This window comes from Anopheles coustani, chromosome X (genome assembly GCF_943734705.1).
Source record: "Anopheles coustani chromosome X, idAnoCousDA_361_x.2, whole genome shotgun sequence".
Taxonomy (NCBI): Eukaryota; Metazoa; Arthropoda; class Insecta; order Diptera; family Culicidae; genus Anopheles; species Anopheles coustani.
Window position 1 is genome coordinate 9,789,926 of NC_071290.1, and position 14,433 is coordinate 9,804,358.

General features: G+C 43.7%; 1 protein-coding gene across 2 annotated transcripts; it reads left to right on the forward strand.

Moving 5' to 3' along the window:
• Positions 1–52: 52 nt before the first annotated feature.
• On the forward strand, positions 53–12,203 carry LOC131269700 (uncharacterized). 2 transcript variants are annotated; one of them, XM_058272193.1, is made up of 9 exons: positions 53–555; positions 642–959; positions 4,063–4,293; positions 7,137–7,304; positions 7,387–7,559; positions 7,665–7,752; positions 7,834–7,986; positions 9,655–9,945; positions 10,027–12,203. In XM_058272193.1, the coding sequence occupies exons 2-9, from the start codon at positions 888–890 to the stop codon at positions 11,605–11,607; spliced, it is 2,757 nt and encodes a 918-aa protein (XP_058128176.1). In that variant the 5' UTR covers positions 53–555; positions 642–887; the 3' UTR covers positions 11,608–12,203. The 2 variants fall into 2 exon arrangements, with proteins under 2 accessions (XP_058128176.1, XP_058128174.1); XM_058272191.1 differs by having other exon boundaries at positions 53–959.
• The last annotated feature ends 2,230 nt before the right edge of the window (positions 12,204–14,433 follow it).

The window sequence follows — 14,433 nt, forward strand, 5'->3', positions numbered from 1 at the left end:
CGGCCGTTGCGTTCGCGCATTCTACGGTATTCCTTCTCCCCGAACGGGTGGTGTGAACGGCGATTTTCCTGCTCTGACACTGTTTCAATGTTTCGTAGTGCGGTTCGATCGGGACAATGCAGCGCAGTTTCTCACGCCTTTTGTGCAGAAGTTTGTAATCGGTGATTGGTTTCCGCGAGCGTTCCTGCTTCCGCCGCCCGAGAGCGCATCACTTTCGCTTCCTTCGCAGTGTGGAACCGGAGGTGGAAAAGTGCTACACACCCGGACTGGCGTACGCAAACATTTGCCCCCGAAACCTCGATCCAACAGCACGACCATCAGCAATAAACACAAACCATAACCACAATCTCGCAGCCATCAACTGGTCGTCGCGGATGCAACAGGAAGAACACAACCTTTCCCGCCATCGACGGACACTGGGATGCTAATCGTCTGCAATGACAGAGTCGGCCGAGGCGGATAAAAGTTTGACCTATTATTCCAAGGGTGTTGTTATCGCACGGGCATCCTTTCAAGGCAGCAGTTGCCTACTTACGAGAATCGTCCGTGGTTGCGGTAAAGCCTGTTAGTTCCTCTTCGTCTACTTCGTCTGCGAGGATTCACACCACATTGAATCCAGCTTCCATCGCTGTTATAAACAGGATACAACATCACTTGCAAGCTGTAAACCGTGAGCTGAACTGAATAAGTATCATACGATGCTCCGAAACCAAAAGTAACACCCAGGAATATGACTCCCAGCCGGCAGTGTACTTTGGCTACCATAGGAACGCCTTAATTCTTACCCTGCGTTGGAGTAAATCCTTGAAAAGGACAAGAAGCTGCAAGGTTAAGGCATCTCCTATCAGCAAGTGTGTCGCCATCTAAAAAAAAGGACAGCGATCGCTATGGCCTCCGCAGAAGCAGACACCATACCAATTCTTCTCATAACCGCAAATGTGGGCAGCGTTTTTGAAGACGTAAGTATCAAATTAGGTTAGAAGCTTTATTTATCAAGGGAAAAATTCGCCAACTCGCAAACTATGCTAATTGTATGTGGCAAAATACGATCTAAAACTTGTAAAGTTATGTGGTAAATATGCGGCCTGAGCATAATGTTAAATCTATGTTAAGGTACGAGTAGCTTGCTTTTGGCTTTCGTACTTTTGTAAGCCCTTATTATTTAACTTTTGTTTTGTTATGTTCACAGCACGGAAGTGATAGATTTATTGCTCCCATGTTGCAGACTCCGTCAACCCCCAAGCAATGTAGAGGCTCGTAGCACGGTGTTGTTTGCGCTAGACGCGGTTCTAATTTGCTCATCGGAAAAGTAAATCCCGCCCAGATGCATCGTAATAAATTACTCCAATACGCTGCGCGCCAGTTTGTCGGGCTTAAGTGAAGTAAATACAAACATGCGATCTAAGGATACTTTGCCCTAGCCTACCATGAAAAGGGTTAATGAAGCGCGTCGGCCAAAACTAATGAGCGTAAAAGGTGTCACCGACGGTATGCAGCCGAGGGGGTGGGAAAAAACGGGATGCTATCAAATGCAGCCCAGCCAGCCATACCAACAATGCTCATTTGAGCTTGAATTATATTTTTAATTCAAACCGTAGCGCCTGTGTGCATTGGTTGATACCTAAACACACCTATGTTTGTACAGCTTGTTCCACAAACATTTGCCATAGCAATGCAGTTTTATATCTTTTCTTTCAATTGACTTACAATTGTATGACGCATGTGTGTGAAATTTTCTCTAAACAGATGAAGATATTCTGATAAACTGAATCACATCGCTATGTTTCAATGCTCAGTTCTAACGGATGCATACAATATTTACAGAAATGATAGACAAGCCCTAGGCGTGTTGATTGTTTGTTTCATAAATAAGGGATGTTATTTTGTAATTAAGCATTCCTTGCTAATAGCACGACGCGGCGAAATCGATAGGAAGAGTTTTTTCAGATTAATTTCCAGACACAACAGTTAGCGAAGGCTTTCCGTCTTGATTCGATAAAGAAGCGTTGCGAAATAGAGCGACACCAGTCTTGTTCCACTGGCAAGATGGCTTCCGTTAATTTTGAGCACGCATAGTGCGGCTTTAAGTGAAGCCGTAAGCGAACAAAACCGGGGCCCGCAGGGGAAGATGGCGCACCGGCCTGCTAGAACCGATGCGCCCACCCCTCCACCCTTGCGCCCGCTCGCGCTTACGTGGTGTAGGTGTTTATTTTTGTTTATTTACCAAAGTTTTGCCGTACCACTTTATCGTTCGCCCGCCCGTAACGCGCTCGCTAGGGTCAGCTCGTCAAGAATGTAGAACCGTAGTGTGCAGGCGACAGACCAAAGAAGACCGAAAACAATTCAAAATAGAAGCGACGTCGTTTAGCTGAAGGCACACACAAACTCGCTAAGAGTGGACACAGCACCAAACTCGCTAAGAGTAGGGGGTGGAAGGTCGGGGCGCGGGTGAGGAGAACGAAAAACAACAAAACTACAAGAATCAAATCTCACCGTACGCATATAGCGAAGAGCAGCAAATCTTACCACAGTCGTTTCAATATTTGTTCGGCCTGTACGAAACCAGGTACGAAAACCTTCAGATAAGCTCGAAACGATGGCGTTTTTTATCCATTTTTTTGTACAAGTGTAGCATTGGCTTGACAGTCAATGTGACACAGGAGGAGTATCCCGGGTATAAGCTTTCGAAATACAATTATTCGGCAAAATCCCGGGCGCCAGTCTCGCTTTTGTCAGATGTACTCTTCCACCCGCGTGCTTCCCATAGCTTTGGGCATCTAAAGACCGCCTTAAGTTCCACATTCCACGTCGTTTTAATCAAACATTGACCATTGTTTAAGTCAGCTATATAACCAATATTGCGAGTTCATAATTCCGCCATTTCTTGCCAACATTGAAGTGGGGTCAAAAGTTAATTTTTCACTGAGGTTTTATCGACCGGAGAAAGTTTGACTCATCGCGCATTATCCAAATATTTAAACCCATCTCATTTTGATTAGTTTCTTTTTTACCACTAGCACATAAGGTGCTGGTAAATACAAATTTCTTTACCAACATACCAAACTGTCATTGATATTGCTATTCAAATTTATTTGAAATAAAATTAAGGTACACTCATTAATAAATAATCCATTTGCGATTAGTTTAATGTGATTTAAAACGACTTGGTGTGATGGCGCACCGCGTACAAACATTCTAGCTGCGTGTAGACTTAAAAAAAACACCGGAAAGCTATAAAAGACCACCACCAGATTACAATCAAAACCCAATTACCCAACGGGGAAAAAATAAAGCATGAGAGCTATGAGTCCCGAGTCCAACAGAGCGAAGAATGCTTCCAGCGATGCCAATGAAATTAAGATTTTCATAAATTTGAATGGCCATGCTTAGGTTCAAAAGTACCTTCCATTATTCACGGAAGTTTTCTTGAGCAATTAATAGGAAAACATTATATATTTCGGTCAAAATCTCAGTACACTGAGGTATTTACACTTTATCGGACAGTTGGTTGGATAGTTTAAACAATTATCCTTTTGAGTCCACCGCCACTCAACACTTTTTCCGTTCGAATTTCTTCAGATCCTTCACTCATTGATAACGTTTATATTATAGAGCTATAATATGGTGAGGTTGTAGACATTCTCCTCTACCGTCCTTAATAATTACCACCAGCTGTTTACGCACAAGAAGCCACTCGGGTTCGTACAGCTTGAGATAAAAAAGGCCAGTACCTCTACACTGAGCTATATATCAATGGCCATCACATGCGCTCCACGTCGAATCGTGTGCAGAATGCTAATGAGTGCTAATGAGACAAAACGTTCGCATAAAACGTAAACGTAAATAAAAAAAAAAAAAACACCAACTGCAACCATATACACCTAGAGCACTGGAATCTTTTCTAGCCAACCATGCTAAATTGTTCTATTTATTCCCGAGCAGCTTAGAGTGTTTTTAAACATCTTTTCATTTAATAACCGATTTACAATAGTGTGATATAACAACTTTGTTCTTTTTATTTCATTTTTGCACGTTCCTGGAACCCGGATGAAACCCCGACAGCCGTCCAAGCTGCTGCACCTCTGGCTCCGGGAGTTTCTCGACCATGTCGCCCAGCACCGGCCAGCGTTTATCGCGCTCCATCTGCAGGAGGTCGGCGGCAAGACCTACGAAAAGTCGATGGAGTACGTGCAGGAGTTTATAAAGAAGCTCTGCGAGTCCGAGGAGCTGCGCGACTACAATCGCATCCGGGTGTACCTGGACGAGGACTACAACTCCGCAGAGCATTTCACGGTGAGTCGGGGCAAGATGGAGCATATATGATCGTTGGTTTGTACTCTTCCTACGATTCAGCGCTTCACTCAATTCGAAACTTAACACTCCCGTTGTTGCGTTGGAATAGATTAGAAAATATTGTTGGTGTGAAAGATGTAAACTAATTCGGCTGGGAAGAGAATGTGTGTGCCAATCGGTTGGCGAGTTACAACGCTGCTCCTCCCCTTCCACCCTTATATGAACGGGGAGAGGGGCCAGCGATGGGAAGAATTGTTTGTCAAACGGATGGCAAATGGGCCAGTGAATACTGATGAGCCCCACGTTCTTCCGGGAGGGGGGGACTACTATGCTTGTTATGCTGGGCGTATTGCAAAACATTTGCCCGCATCCGGTAACACCAACGCACACCGGTTCAAGGGAGCGCTTTGGCCCGATTTAGTCCAGGTCGGCCACGTTGCCGAGAGACACGACGTAGGGACCAGCACCGACGCCGACGGCTGGCTTTCCTCCAATTGTTTATTTGCTTGATGTGTGTGTGTATGCCAGATTCTCGCAAAGGTCATTGTTTGTCCGATCGGCAGGCTTCGATTGGCCTCCAGAACTTGTTCGGCATGGATGGTTTGAACCATGCCACTGGATCAGGTAACACCTGTTTGTAATACCGTGACAGTCGTTTTTTTTTACCGTTACCGAAGAGAAATCGAATCCGCCCCGATCAGATGCGAAAGATCAAGCTTGTACCATCGCAATCGACAAAATAAATACTTAATACTTTGATGCATCGAAGTGTGTTAACTATGTTGGAAATTCTACATGTTAGTACCCATCACAAGGCAGACGATTACGGTTTCTCTAAACTTTATACAAATGTTAAGCTTTTTTATCATGCAAAGAATGCATTATGCAAATTAAATTGAAGACGAAAGTATTATTACTAGTTCATGAGCTGTCTATATATTTCATTAAACGTGTTTCTACGTATGTTAAATTCCATTGTTCATTAATTTTAACTTATGGGTGGATGAAAAAACAGAAGAGCTAGTGAATTTCATTTAATCAGTTGTAGTGTTCCTTTAAATAAGACAAGAAATACACAAATGATCTAATTCTGATAAGATTTGTAGGCTAAAGAATTATAATTGGATTGACATTTCTAAATTTAATTCACACCGTGAAGTATTAAATAAGATGAACAGATGTCGACAGTCAAACAGACGCTAGGTCAAGAATCATTACGTTAAGCCGAAGACACATCCTGTCTTGGGAACGCTAGTTTCATAGGAATTCTAAGAGAAAATTCTCCTGCCATTTTGCCATAAGCTCCTCCATGCCGCCCGTCGCCACATTCACCACAATCGATACTGAATATGAAATCTAATTAAGGAGAGACAAACAACAACCGGTAGAAATGGGCTGCACGCAAAAAAAAAAGAAAGAAAGTTGCACTGATTGGAGCTAATGGACAAAGGTCCAGCTCGGAAGCATCGTCTTCTTGAGACTCGAAGAAGCCGGACCGAAACCTCCATTGGGGTTTCCCGTACCGGTATGTAGCTGCCCGTCGGGATTCGATTATGAAAGCCATCATTCGCCTCGCTGATGCTGATCCTTGGGAGGAAGCCTCAAAAGGGAAGCAAACCGTGACCACCTCCTAGCGTTACCGTTGTTGATCTATTTCTGGCAAGTGGCTTTGTACGCCTTGCCTTACCATCACCACATTGATTTTTCTTCGTTCTTTTTCTTTGTAACTCTCGCATATGCCCCATTTGGCGCTGGGGAGGATCGCCAATGTTTGCTGACGGAGTTGAAGGACACGCGTTACACTAGCGTCATGGAAATGTTCCGCTGGGAACAGCGTAAGTTTTCCCCGGTGGATGCGCGTGTAACCTGTGGGCGGTTGGGTGTTGTTACAGGTTCAAACAAGCAAATATGTCACATTCCCTCTTCATCGCAACCACTCGGGGGTTGCTTTTGTATTTGGGCATTTTAACGCAAATATTTTTCATAGCTGAAATTGTTGAACTTACTACGTTAAATTTCACAAGGGTTGGGAGCATTTTTATGTTTATTTCCTATGCAAATCAAAGATACGCAACTTTGTGATCTATTTGTGACTTTTTTATGTTAAAAATATCTTGCATGGAATTTAATACTTCGGGCTGAAATGCTCTGGTCAAATCTACCACAAAAGTACATCCTATTCAATTTGACCAAATAATATCTCCTTAATGGGTTGATGCATTTAAATATTATGCCGAGACAAACAATCGGTACATTTTGGCATTGTTTTTCAAAGCTTATGAAATCGCTCATTCGTAAGAACCAAAAACAAGCAAGCACTTTTTCATGCGTCAAGTCCCATAACGAAGATAATATTTGCAAAAAAACGCAGAAAATTCGTCAAATTGACGCAATGGTACGTACACTGATAATAACAATGTGCAGAACAATGATACATTAGTATGGATCATTCAATGACGCATGTTTATACTCTGAATGCTAAATACTACAAAACTAGTGTTCGTCTTTAAATGCTTGCGGATGAATCTGGATAAATAAATTGATAAATAAATAAAACAAAAGAAGTGAATTTCATTTTAATATATTCAGAGTATGTTTTATGATATTTATAAATACTCTGTGCTTTCATGTAATTCACCTCTTTAAGCACAAAAGTCAAACATACTTGCACGGAATAAATTTAAAAGAATTGCAATAAGAATGGGAAGAATAACCATTTCTTCAATTCAATTAAGTGTTGAAAACAATTAGTTTGTGAAAGCGTCATGTGTAAAAATAAGAGCGTTTAGAGATTACCAAATTTGCTAATGTATTTCAATGTTTTGTTTTTCTTTTCCATGCAGGCACTGGGAAACTTGTACTTCGTGCAGAACACTGTCGACCATGTGTTAATGTGGAACTTTCTAACGCACGAATGGGACCCGGTCGAGGGTAAGAGCATACACACCGGAAGCATCGAAACGGTGGCGAGCAAGGAGAAGGCCAAATTTCCGCAGCAATTTTTTCCGGAGGTAAGAAGCGGTCTTTACTCAGTAAAGTTTTACTTTTGTTGACGTGTCTGCTTTCTCTCTTCCGGGTTTTTTTTTGTTTTAGTGCAAATGGTCACGTAAAGGATTCCTCCGCACGCGTTGGTTCCTGAGCGGTACGGTGTTCGATCTAGTGAATATTCATCTCTTTCACGACGCGTCTAATTTGGCCGCCTGCGAGGAGTATCCGTCGGTGTACTGTAAGAGCCGGCGCCGGGCGCTAGTGCACACACTCGAACGGTAAGTGCGAAACCATGTGTTGGACGGACTTGCCCTACCGTTCTTTTTTCCATTTGAGCACACTTTTATTGAACTCTCCGTTTTATAACGTTCTTTGCACGATAGATTTCATAAAGACACTGTTAACCGACCAGTGCCATACTTCGTATTTGGTGATTTCAACTTCCGCTGCGACACGGAAGGTGTTATTAAGGTTGGTAGTGCTGGGCTAGTGGGAGGGCAAGAAAAATTGAATTGAATTTTTTATTGATTTCCGCTCCTATCCTATCTGTAGAAACTTACCGAAGATCTCACAGTGCATCGGGTACAGAATGCGAAACACGACAGTACAAAGGTTCAGTATCGTGACGCGGATGGAGCAAACGTGCTGACGGTCGGGAAGAAGGAGTTTTTCCACAGCGATCAAAGCACGTTCAAGGAGAGTTGGGTAAGTACGAAAGTCTATTTTGTTTTAAATGTGTTTATGTCTCACTTGTAATAATTAAAATGTTATTCTAGTACTTTTAAGATCTTGATAGATTACAATCTTTGCACTGTGATATATTTGACATCACGAAAACTTTTATATTTTACGTAATATAATTACCCTAACGAGCTGTTCGACTTATCACATATCACATTTGTTTGAATAGACCGACTTGCTTTTAGTAAACAGCAAATGTATCGCAGTCACAATTAATGTAAACATTTTAAGCATTATTTTGTTGAACACATTTTTCTGAATATTTTGCTTAGAATATTGATATTGTTTTACAAAATGTGCTTTTCATTTGCTTTAGTTTGTAAGCTTATATGTGAAGAGTTGGTTGCAAATATTAAAGATTTGCTATTAAGGCCCAGTTACACGGGCCCTGCTTGAACATAAAGTCAGTATTATTAACTTGTGAAGCTGATGCAGTAGTTTTATATTTATTGTAAAACGCTAAATTTTTAGATTATAGCAGCACGATCATATTTTCGTTCTGTTGTGGCTAGGCTCAGTCCAGGTGCTAAACAATCTCTAAACAATTGATCCAAAAATAAGAATTTGTAAATCCTGTCGTATTTATTCATTTAATTTTGGAACGTGCCGTTCAGTGTCCTCATTAAACTGGATTATTTTGTCACGCATTCGAAATTTCATACCACTACAATCTCAATAAAAACAAATATAATTTGTCACTTAACTTGCACCATTTCTCAAAAGGCTATTCTGGTCAATCATATAATAACCAATGGATAGCAAAACTCTGTTGTGGATAGGAAACTCTTGTTCATGTGCCTGGTTCGGATTATTTGAATACGGCATCTGCGAGGCGTTATCAGTGTTGGAGCTTTGAAGGAAAATGTGTTTTTCAAATACAAAATATGTGTAATATTCTATTCTTTCTTAATATTGGCATAGCTTAGTTTCTATAAATGTTATAAGTACAGATACTGTCCGATAACAAAACTGTCTTAGCATGGTTTGATTTATATTACCTTGAAAATTTTTGCACCCTTTTTCGATTTGACATGTGAATGTATACGTGTGCTTTTGTATTATGATTCTTTTTCGCAATTTAATCGAATGAAGAACACATTTTGCATGCTTTGCACCGTCCGAGAACGTGAATTGTTCAGCTTGTCTGGGCATATTTACCGGGGTTTTGTTTTACATTTCACAATAACGGATCTGTAACTATTTTAAACCGAACAATTTCTGTGTGATTGAAGATTTAAGGCCTGATTATCTGGGCACAAGTCGTAGTCCGTATGTCCGTCCCGTGCAAGGTTTTTTTTTATTCTTTTCATGATAATAACAAAAATTTGATATGCTTTTTAATATTGAATTCATTATTGTGAAACATTTTTTTTTACCATCCAAGTATGCTTTCAGTTTTCTTTGCTACGCTGGTTTCTCTAGCGATCTGTGGAATAGGATTAGCGTTTTGCCTGTTTTCTTATAAAGATATGGTTTTGAATCGATTTTGGTGCGTTACTTTATTCGAGTGAGGGAAAAACCATCAAGCGTAACGTTATGAATTTTGTATAATAAGAAACCAACAAGTAATGTAGAATTAAGTTTTCCTGTGTTGTAATAATAATAATTAAATGTTTCCCTTCCTTGCTGCAGCTGCGTCAATTCGACCGAGAGCTCGATTCGCTCCGGAGCATACTGTACGAGTATCCCATCACATTCCCACCGTCGTACCCGTACGAGGAAGATCCGATGCAGCCGTGCTCGTACATGGCGACCCGCTGCCCGGCCTGGTGCGACCGTATACTGGTCAGCCCGGCGGCCCGGAAGCTGATCAGCGACAGTAATTTCAACGGCGATGGCAACTCCGGTGCCGACGGCAGCGCCAGCGGATCGCCCGTCCGCTACGGCATCATCGGAGCGAGCGTGTGCATGGGAGACCACAAGGTATGGCGATGAGGGAGAATTGGAAGCGTTCATGGGCATTCATTTTCGTCTATCGTTTTGGTGTTTCGTTCTCACTTCCAGCCAGTTTATCTCAGCACGCGAATCAAGACGAGTCAAGGTATTTTAGATTACTGTTCCTGTGATACGCATGCGCCCGCAACACCCCGTGTTGAACACCCAGTGCCCAATAGTAGTAGCGGAAGTAGTAATAGTAGTAGTAGTAGTGGTAGTGCAAATAGTAATAGTAGTAGCAAAAGCGTTACCAATATCTTAGCTGGCCATAGTAGTAACGGCAGTGATGCCGCAGCCAAAATTCACGTTCCACTTGATCGTGGTGGATCGAGCGCACACACTTCCATCCTGCCGACATTCACCTCCAATGGGCGCGGGTCATGCCAAGCTTGCTGTGCTCGCATCGAGCAGTGCCTTGAGCGCAACCTGGGAGCGCTTGAGCCGGACGCCAGTGGTGGCGGCGGTCTGCTGGGGACGGAATCGCCGTCGAGTCAACCCATCGTCAGTATAAGCGTGTTCGACACCGATAGCAATCTGAATGTGTGCATGTGCTCGCTGTACAGCAGCCAGGCGCAACCCGGTGAGCCGACTGACTGCGACCGGGCGCCGATCTGCCCGAACTGTCGCAACATTATCAAACACCAGCCGGTCGAGCACCGGAAGACGCTCATCTCGCGCCGGATGATGCTGGCGAACGATATCATCGTTAACCGCATCGACACGCACTACCTCAACACGTACACGACGCTGGCCGGGGCCGGCAACACGAACGGCGCCCCGTTGGACGGGTCGCAGCTGGTGCACCATCGCTTCGAGCCGTACACGCCCGAGAGTGCGGAGTCGCACTCGCCGCTTCCCGAGTCGTACGAAAGTAGCAAGGGTTCGCGCACCACCACGGATACCGGCACGGACCGCGGTGATGGTGACGTTAGTGCCGAAGGAGGAGCGAGCGGCGACGGTGACGATAGCGGCGTTGTTGCGGTGACGGCCGACGACGACCAGCATGATTTCGCTGGGGACGATGAGGCTACGGCGCTGTCGCTAACCGGCGATGAGGAGCACCAACCACTGCTAGCGGCCATCTCCGGTATGCCGACCACCGGGCCGATCGAAGCGGACGTAATTATCGAACAAGAGTTCCCCGTGCATCCGCCCGCAGCGAAACCGACCCCGGCCAAGCTGCCAGCGGCCACGAACAAAGGCAAGGAACCGAATGCAAAGCCGACGGACACCTCGCTCGGTGGCGGATTCAGTGGTGTCTCACCCCGTCAGCTCAAATCCCGACTGGAACGGTTGAAACGGATGGCCGACGAACGCCGGAAGCAATATGGCGAGTGGACGCGCAATCGCTCTAGGTGCGACACCGCTCGAAGCGAGAACAGCAGCTCCGGTACGCTGACCGTGCTGGCGTTGGCTGGCGACGTCGGTAGCGATGGGGGTGAGGGGGTGTTGCCCACCGCTGATGCTCCAGTATTATCGATTCCCCCGGTGGATCACGCACCCGGCGGCTGTGCAGTGAAAGCTAGTAACAATAACATTCGTTCGCAAGGCGACAGTGGTGGTCCGGCGTTAGATGGTACACTCACGGCACCATCTCGGGACACGCTGCTGGCCGGGGGATGTTGCCAGGGGATGTGTAGTATCCTGTAGTCTAGATACCCCCTCAAGTGAGAGATGTGTTGCTTCCATCCTTCCCAAACATCTCGTGAAAAAGAACGTGCGCTACACACCAATGAACGCTATCATCTGCGATGGTAGTCCAACTTACGCGGTATCACTGTTTATTTAATGAACCTCCCCAGTGCTTGCGATCGTACGCCAGAATGTAGTACTTACTAAAGAATATTCTAATGTATTTTCAAACGAGGTAACGGTAGTCAGAGAAAGCAAGGAAATTACATGATGGTTTCGAACTCAGTCACGAATAACAGCGTTAATCTGAAACGAACGGCAGAACGCTTACGCTCGCTCCAACTTGAGTACTTACATTTGCGGTCGTTTGGCGCGTGCGGAAAGGTGTATCGGTTTCGTTTGTCGTTAGGTTTATTCACATTATACTTTGTCAGGTGTGTGTTGTGTCAGGCATGTAGGTGGTTTGATCCGCAACCGCATGTTATACCGCATTATCTTCCCTATTTATTGTACGCTTAACATATATGCCCTACTACTGCTATTGCTGCTACTCGTACTGCTATTTGGTATTGGACTAGGTTTGTTTTTTTTCCTTTCTTTTGTTTATCCCACAAACATTTACCACTATTTGCACACCACGCTCAGGCGCATCCTTGTCCACGGCACGAATGTCGCTCGAAAAGTAAACGGGAGAGTTAAGCAAAAGTCGAGCCTCAATCGGCACCTCACTGAGACGGATGAAAGTAGACGTGTGAAACTATTATTTATATGGTCTGCTACAAGCAACAAGAAATCTCCCAAGAAACTCACGTTCGTAGAATTTCATTACAATTAAACATCCTTCTGATGAATTCAGAACCCCTGCATCGAATCGAACAGCTAAGAATACGCATCCGGTGAATCGAACGGTAACTAAAATGGTGCCTTTAACACTTTCCGATACACGCGCCAATACTTACAATAATCGAGGGCTACGAATCGAATGCGAATAGTTTACCCTCAAGGCAGGTCATCTTTGATTCTGGTTATAGGAAAAACTGCGTCGCGTAGGTTCACTGTGATCTGTAGGTGCCTTAAATACTTACCGATGCTTCTGACACACGCAAATACTTACTTCTTATCGGCGGGAATGGACAACGCAATTTAATAATTGACGGCACCTTAAACTGTTTCGTAAAGTACCAAAATTCCCCCGCCTTACAATCAGCTAGATTTCATTAGCTACACACACCCACACACACGCACACACAAACACTACATTCATGGTATTCCGTGCAACTACGAATGCTCAGCGGATGCTCGAACGAAACGATAAAAACAACTTAATTTATATTAGCATATCTTTTAAGTAACTTAATTAGTCCTTAAATAGAGTCATTTTTATGTTAATGGTTACTTTTTGTTTTGGTTTTTTTTATTTAAAACTCTACAAACAATGGAATTAGAATTGCATTTGCAGCAAACATCCACCTTTATGTTCACCTTCACTTGATTGTTATCCGAAGACAGGATAGGAAAATTCATACAGGACTGCCAATTAATGATTAGATTGTATTTTGTGTGTCTGAACCTTGCCTCAATCATGCCCGAATGCCTGTACCCATAGGTACGAGAACAATGTTTTTATTTTATATTTATTTGTTTGATTACATAGTACAGAGTAGTGCCGAGCTAGCTGTTTCATTGGTTTTTAGTACTCTTAATTGTGTCTACTTCACAGAAGTTATTGCGGGTCAAATATGTTTTAAACTTAGCTGTAGTCAATGTAGTATCACTTGCAAATCCTTGTCTCGCCTATGACGTTATTAAGCATTTTCAATGGCAACAACTATATTTAAGTCGAACGGTCGAAGCAAGCTATGGCGAATTCCGCTTTAAATATACAAGAGTAGCAACCAACAGTTATATGCTGCGTTTTGTTCCGTTTTTGTTTTATTTCATTGTTTTTTTTTAATTTTAAGTCTGTATTTTATTTAGTGTCGAAGTTGTTTTTTTTACTACTTTCTAAGCAGATTTTTCTTTTTTGTTTTGTTTGTTTTTGTGAAACTTATTTTTTGTTCATTAGCTCACCCCTTTTAGGTTTTTTGTTTTAGATAACCTGTTCGTGCTCATGTGTTTTTTCCTCATTTTGTACTGATGATTCCTACACTGTGTGCAACGTGTTTTTTGGTTGTGCTCCCTGGTTTGCTGAGTACCGGAAAGGCAATCCCTGATGCGACAGTAGCAACAGACAGGTGCAAGTCAACCAATTGCTACGGCGCCATTGCTTCGATATGTCACAAAACATGTCCAACCACGTACAACTGAAATGCTGGATTGGAGTTGCTACTTTACTGAAGTGTTTGTTTGTTTTTTGTTTCGTTTTTCTGCTTTACATATCACGACTTCGTTTCTCTCAGCAGTCAGCGGCGGCGTGAATCCCGGCCCGGATGGGAATGCCAGCGAGATAACAGCCCAGGAGCTGCAGGATCGCTTGCAGGAGTACACTGATCTCAACACGCGCATATACGACCAGCAGCAGGCGGAGACGGCGAGTCTGAAGGTGCAGTCGCGCTACGTGATGGTCACGCCCGTAACCGCTTCGGATGGCAACGAAGCCCCAGGGGAGCGCAGTGACCCGCCAGCAGAGGTCGAGAATGATGCAGCCCACTTCGGCGAAGCGGCCGGGTCGCATTGTGGACTTATCTTTCGTGAAACCACGGTTTAGGTGGACGCTGCCGGAGACATATAGCAATCAAACTCCACCGCTCGGGTATTGCCTTGCGCGAAAGACGATTTTGCTCTATTTACTGATTTATCATCAACAAGCATATGCGTCAACATCTCGTGAAGTCCCAGAGAGAA

What these genes read in the sequence shown, in the direction of transcription:
- LOC131269700 (XM_058272191.1), top strand. Translation starts at nt 888, where the DNA reads ATGGCCTCCGCAGAAGCAGACACCATACCAATTCTTCTCATAACCGCA. An exon ending in CTAGTGCACACACTCGAACG is followed by an intron (nt 7,560 to 7,664) that starts GTAAGTGCGAAA and finishes TTTGCACGATAG; the next exon opens with ATTTCATAAAGACACTGTTA. An exon ending in GCACGTTCAAGGAGAGTTGG is followed by an intron (nt 7,987 to 9,654) that starts GTAAGTACGAAA and finishes TCCTTGCTGCAG; the next exon opens with CTGCGTCAATTCGACCGAGA.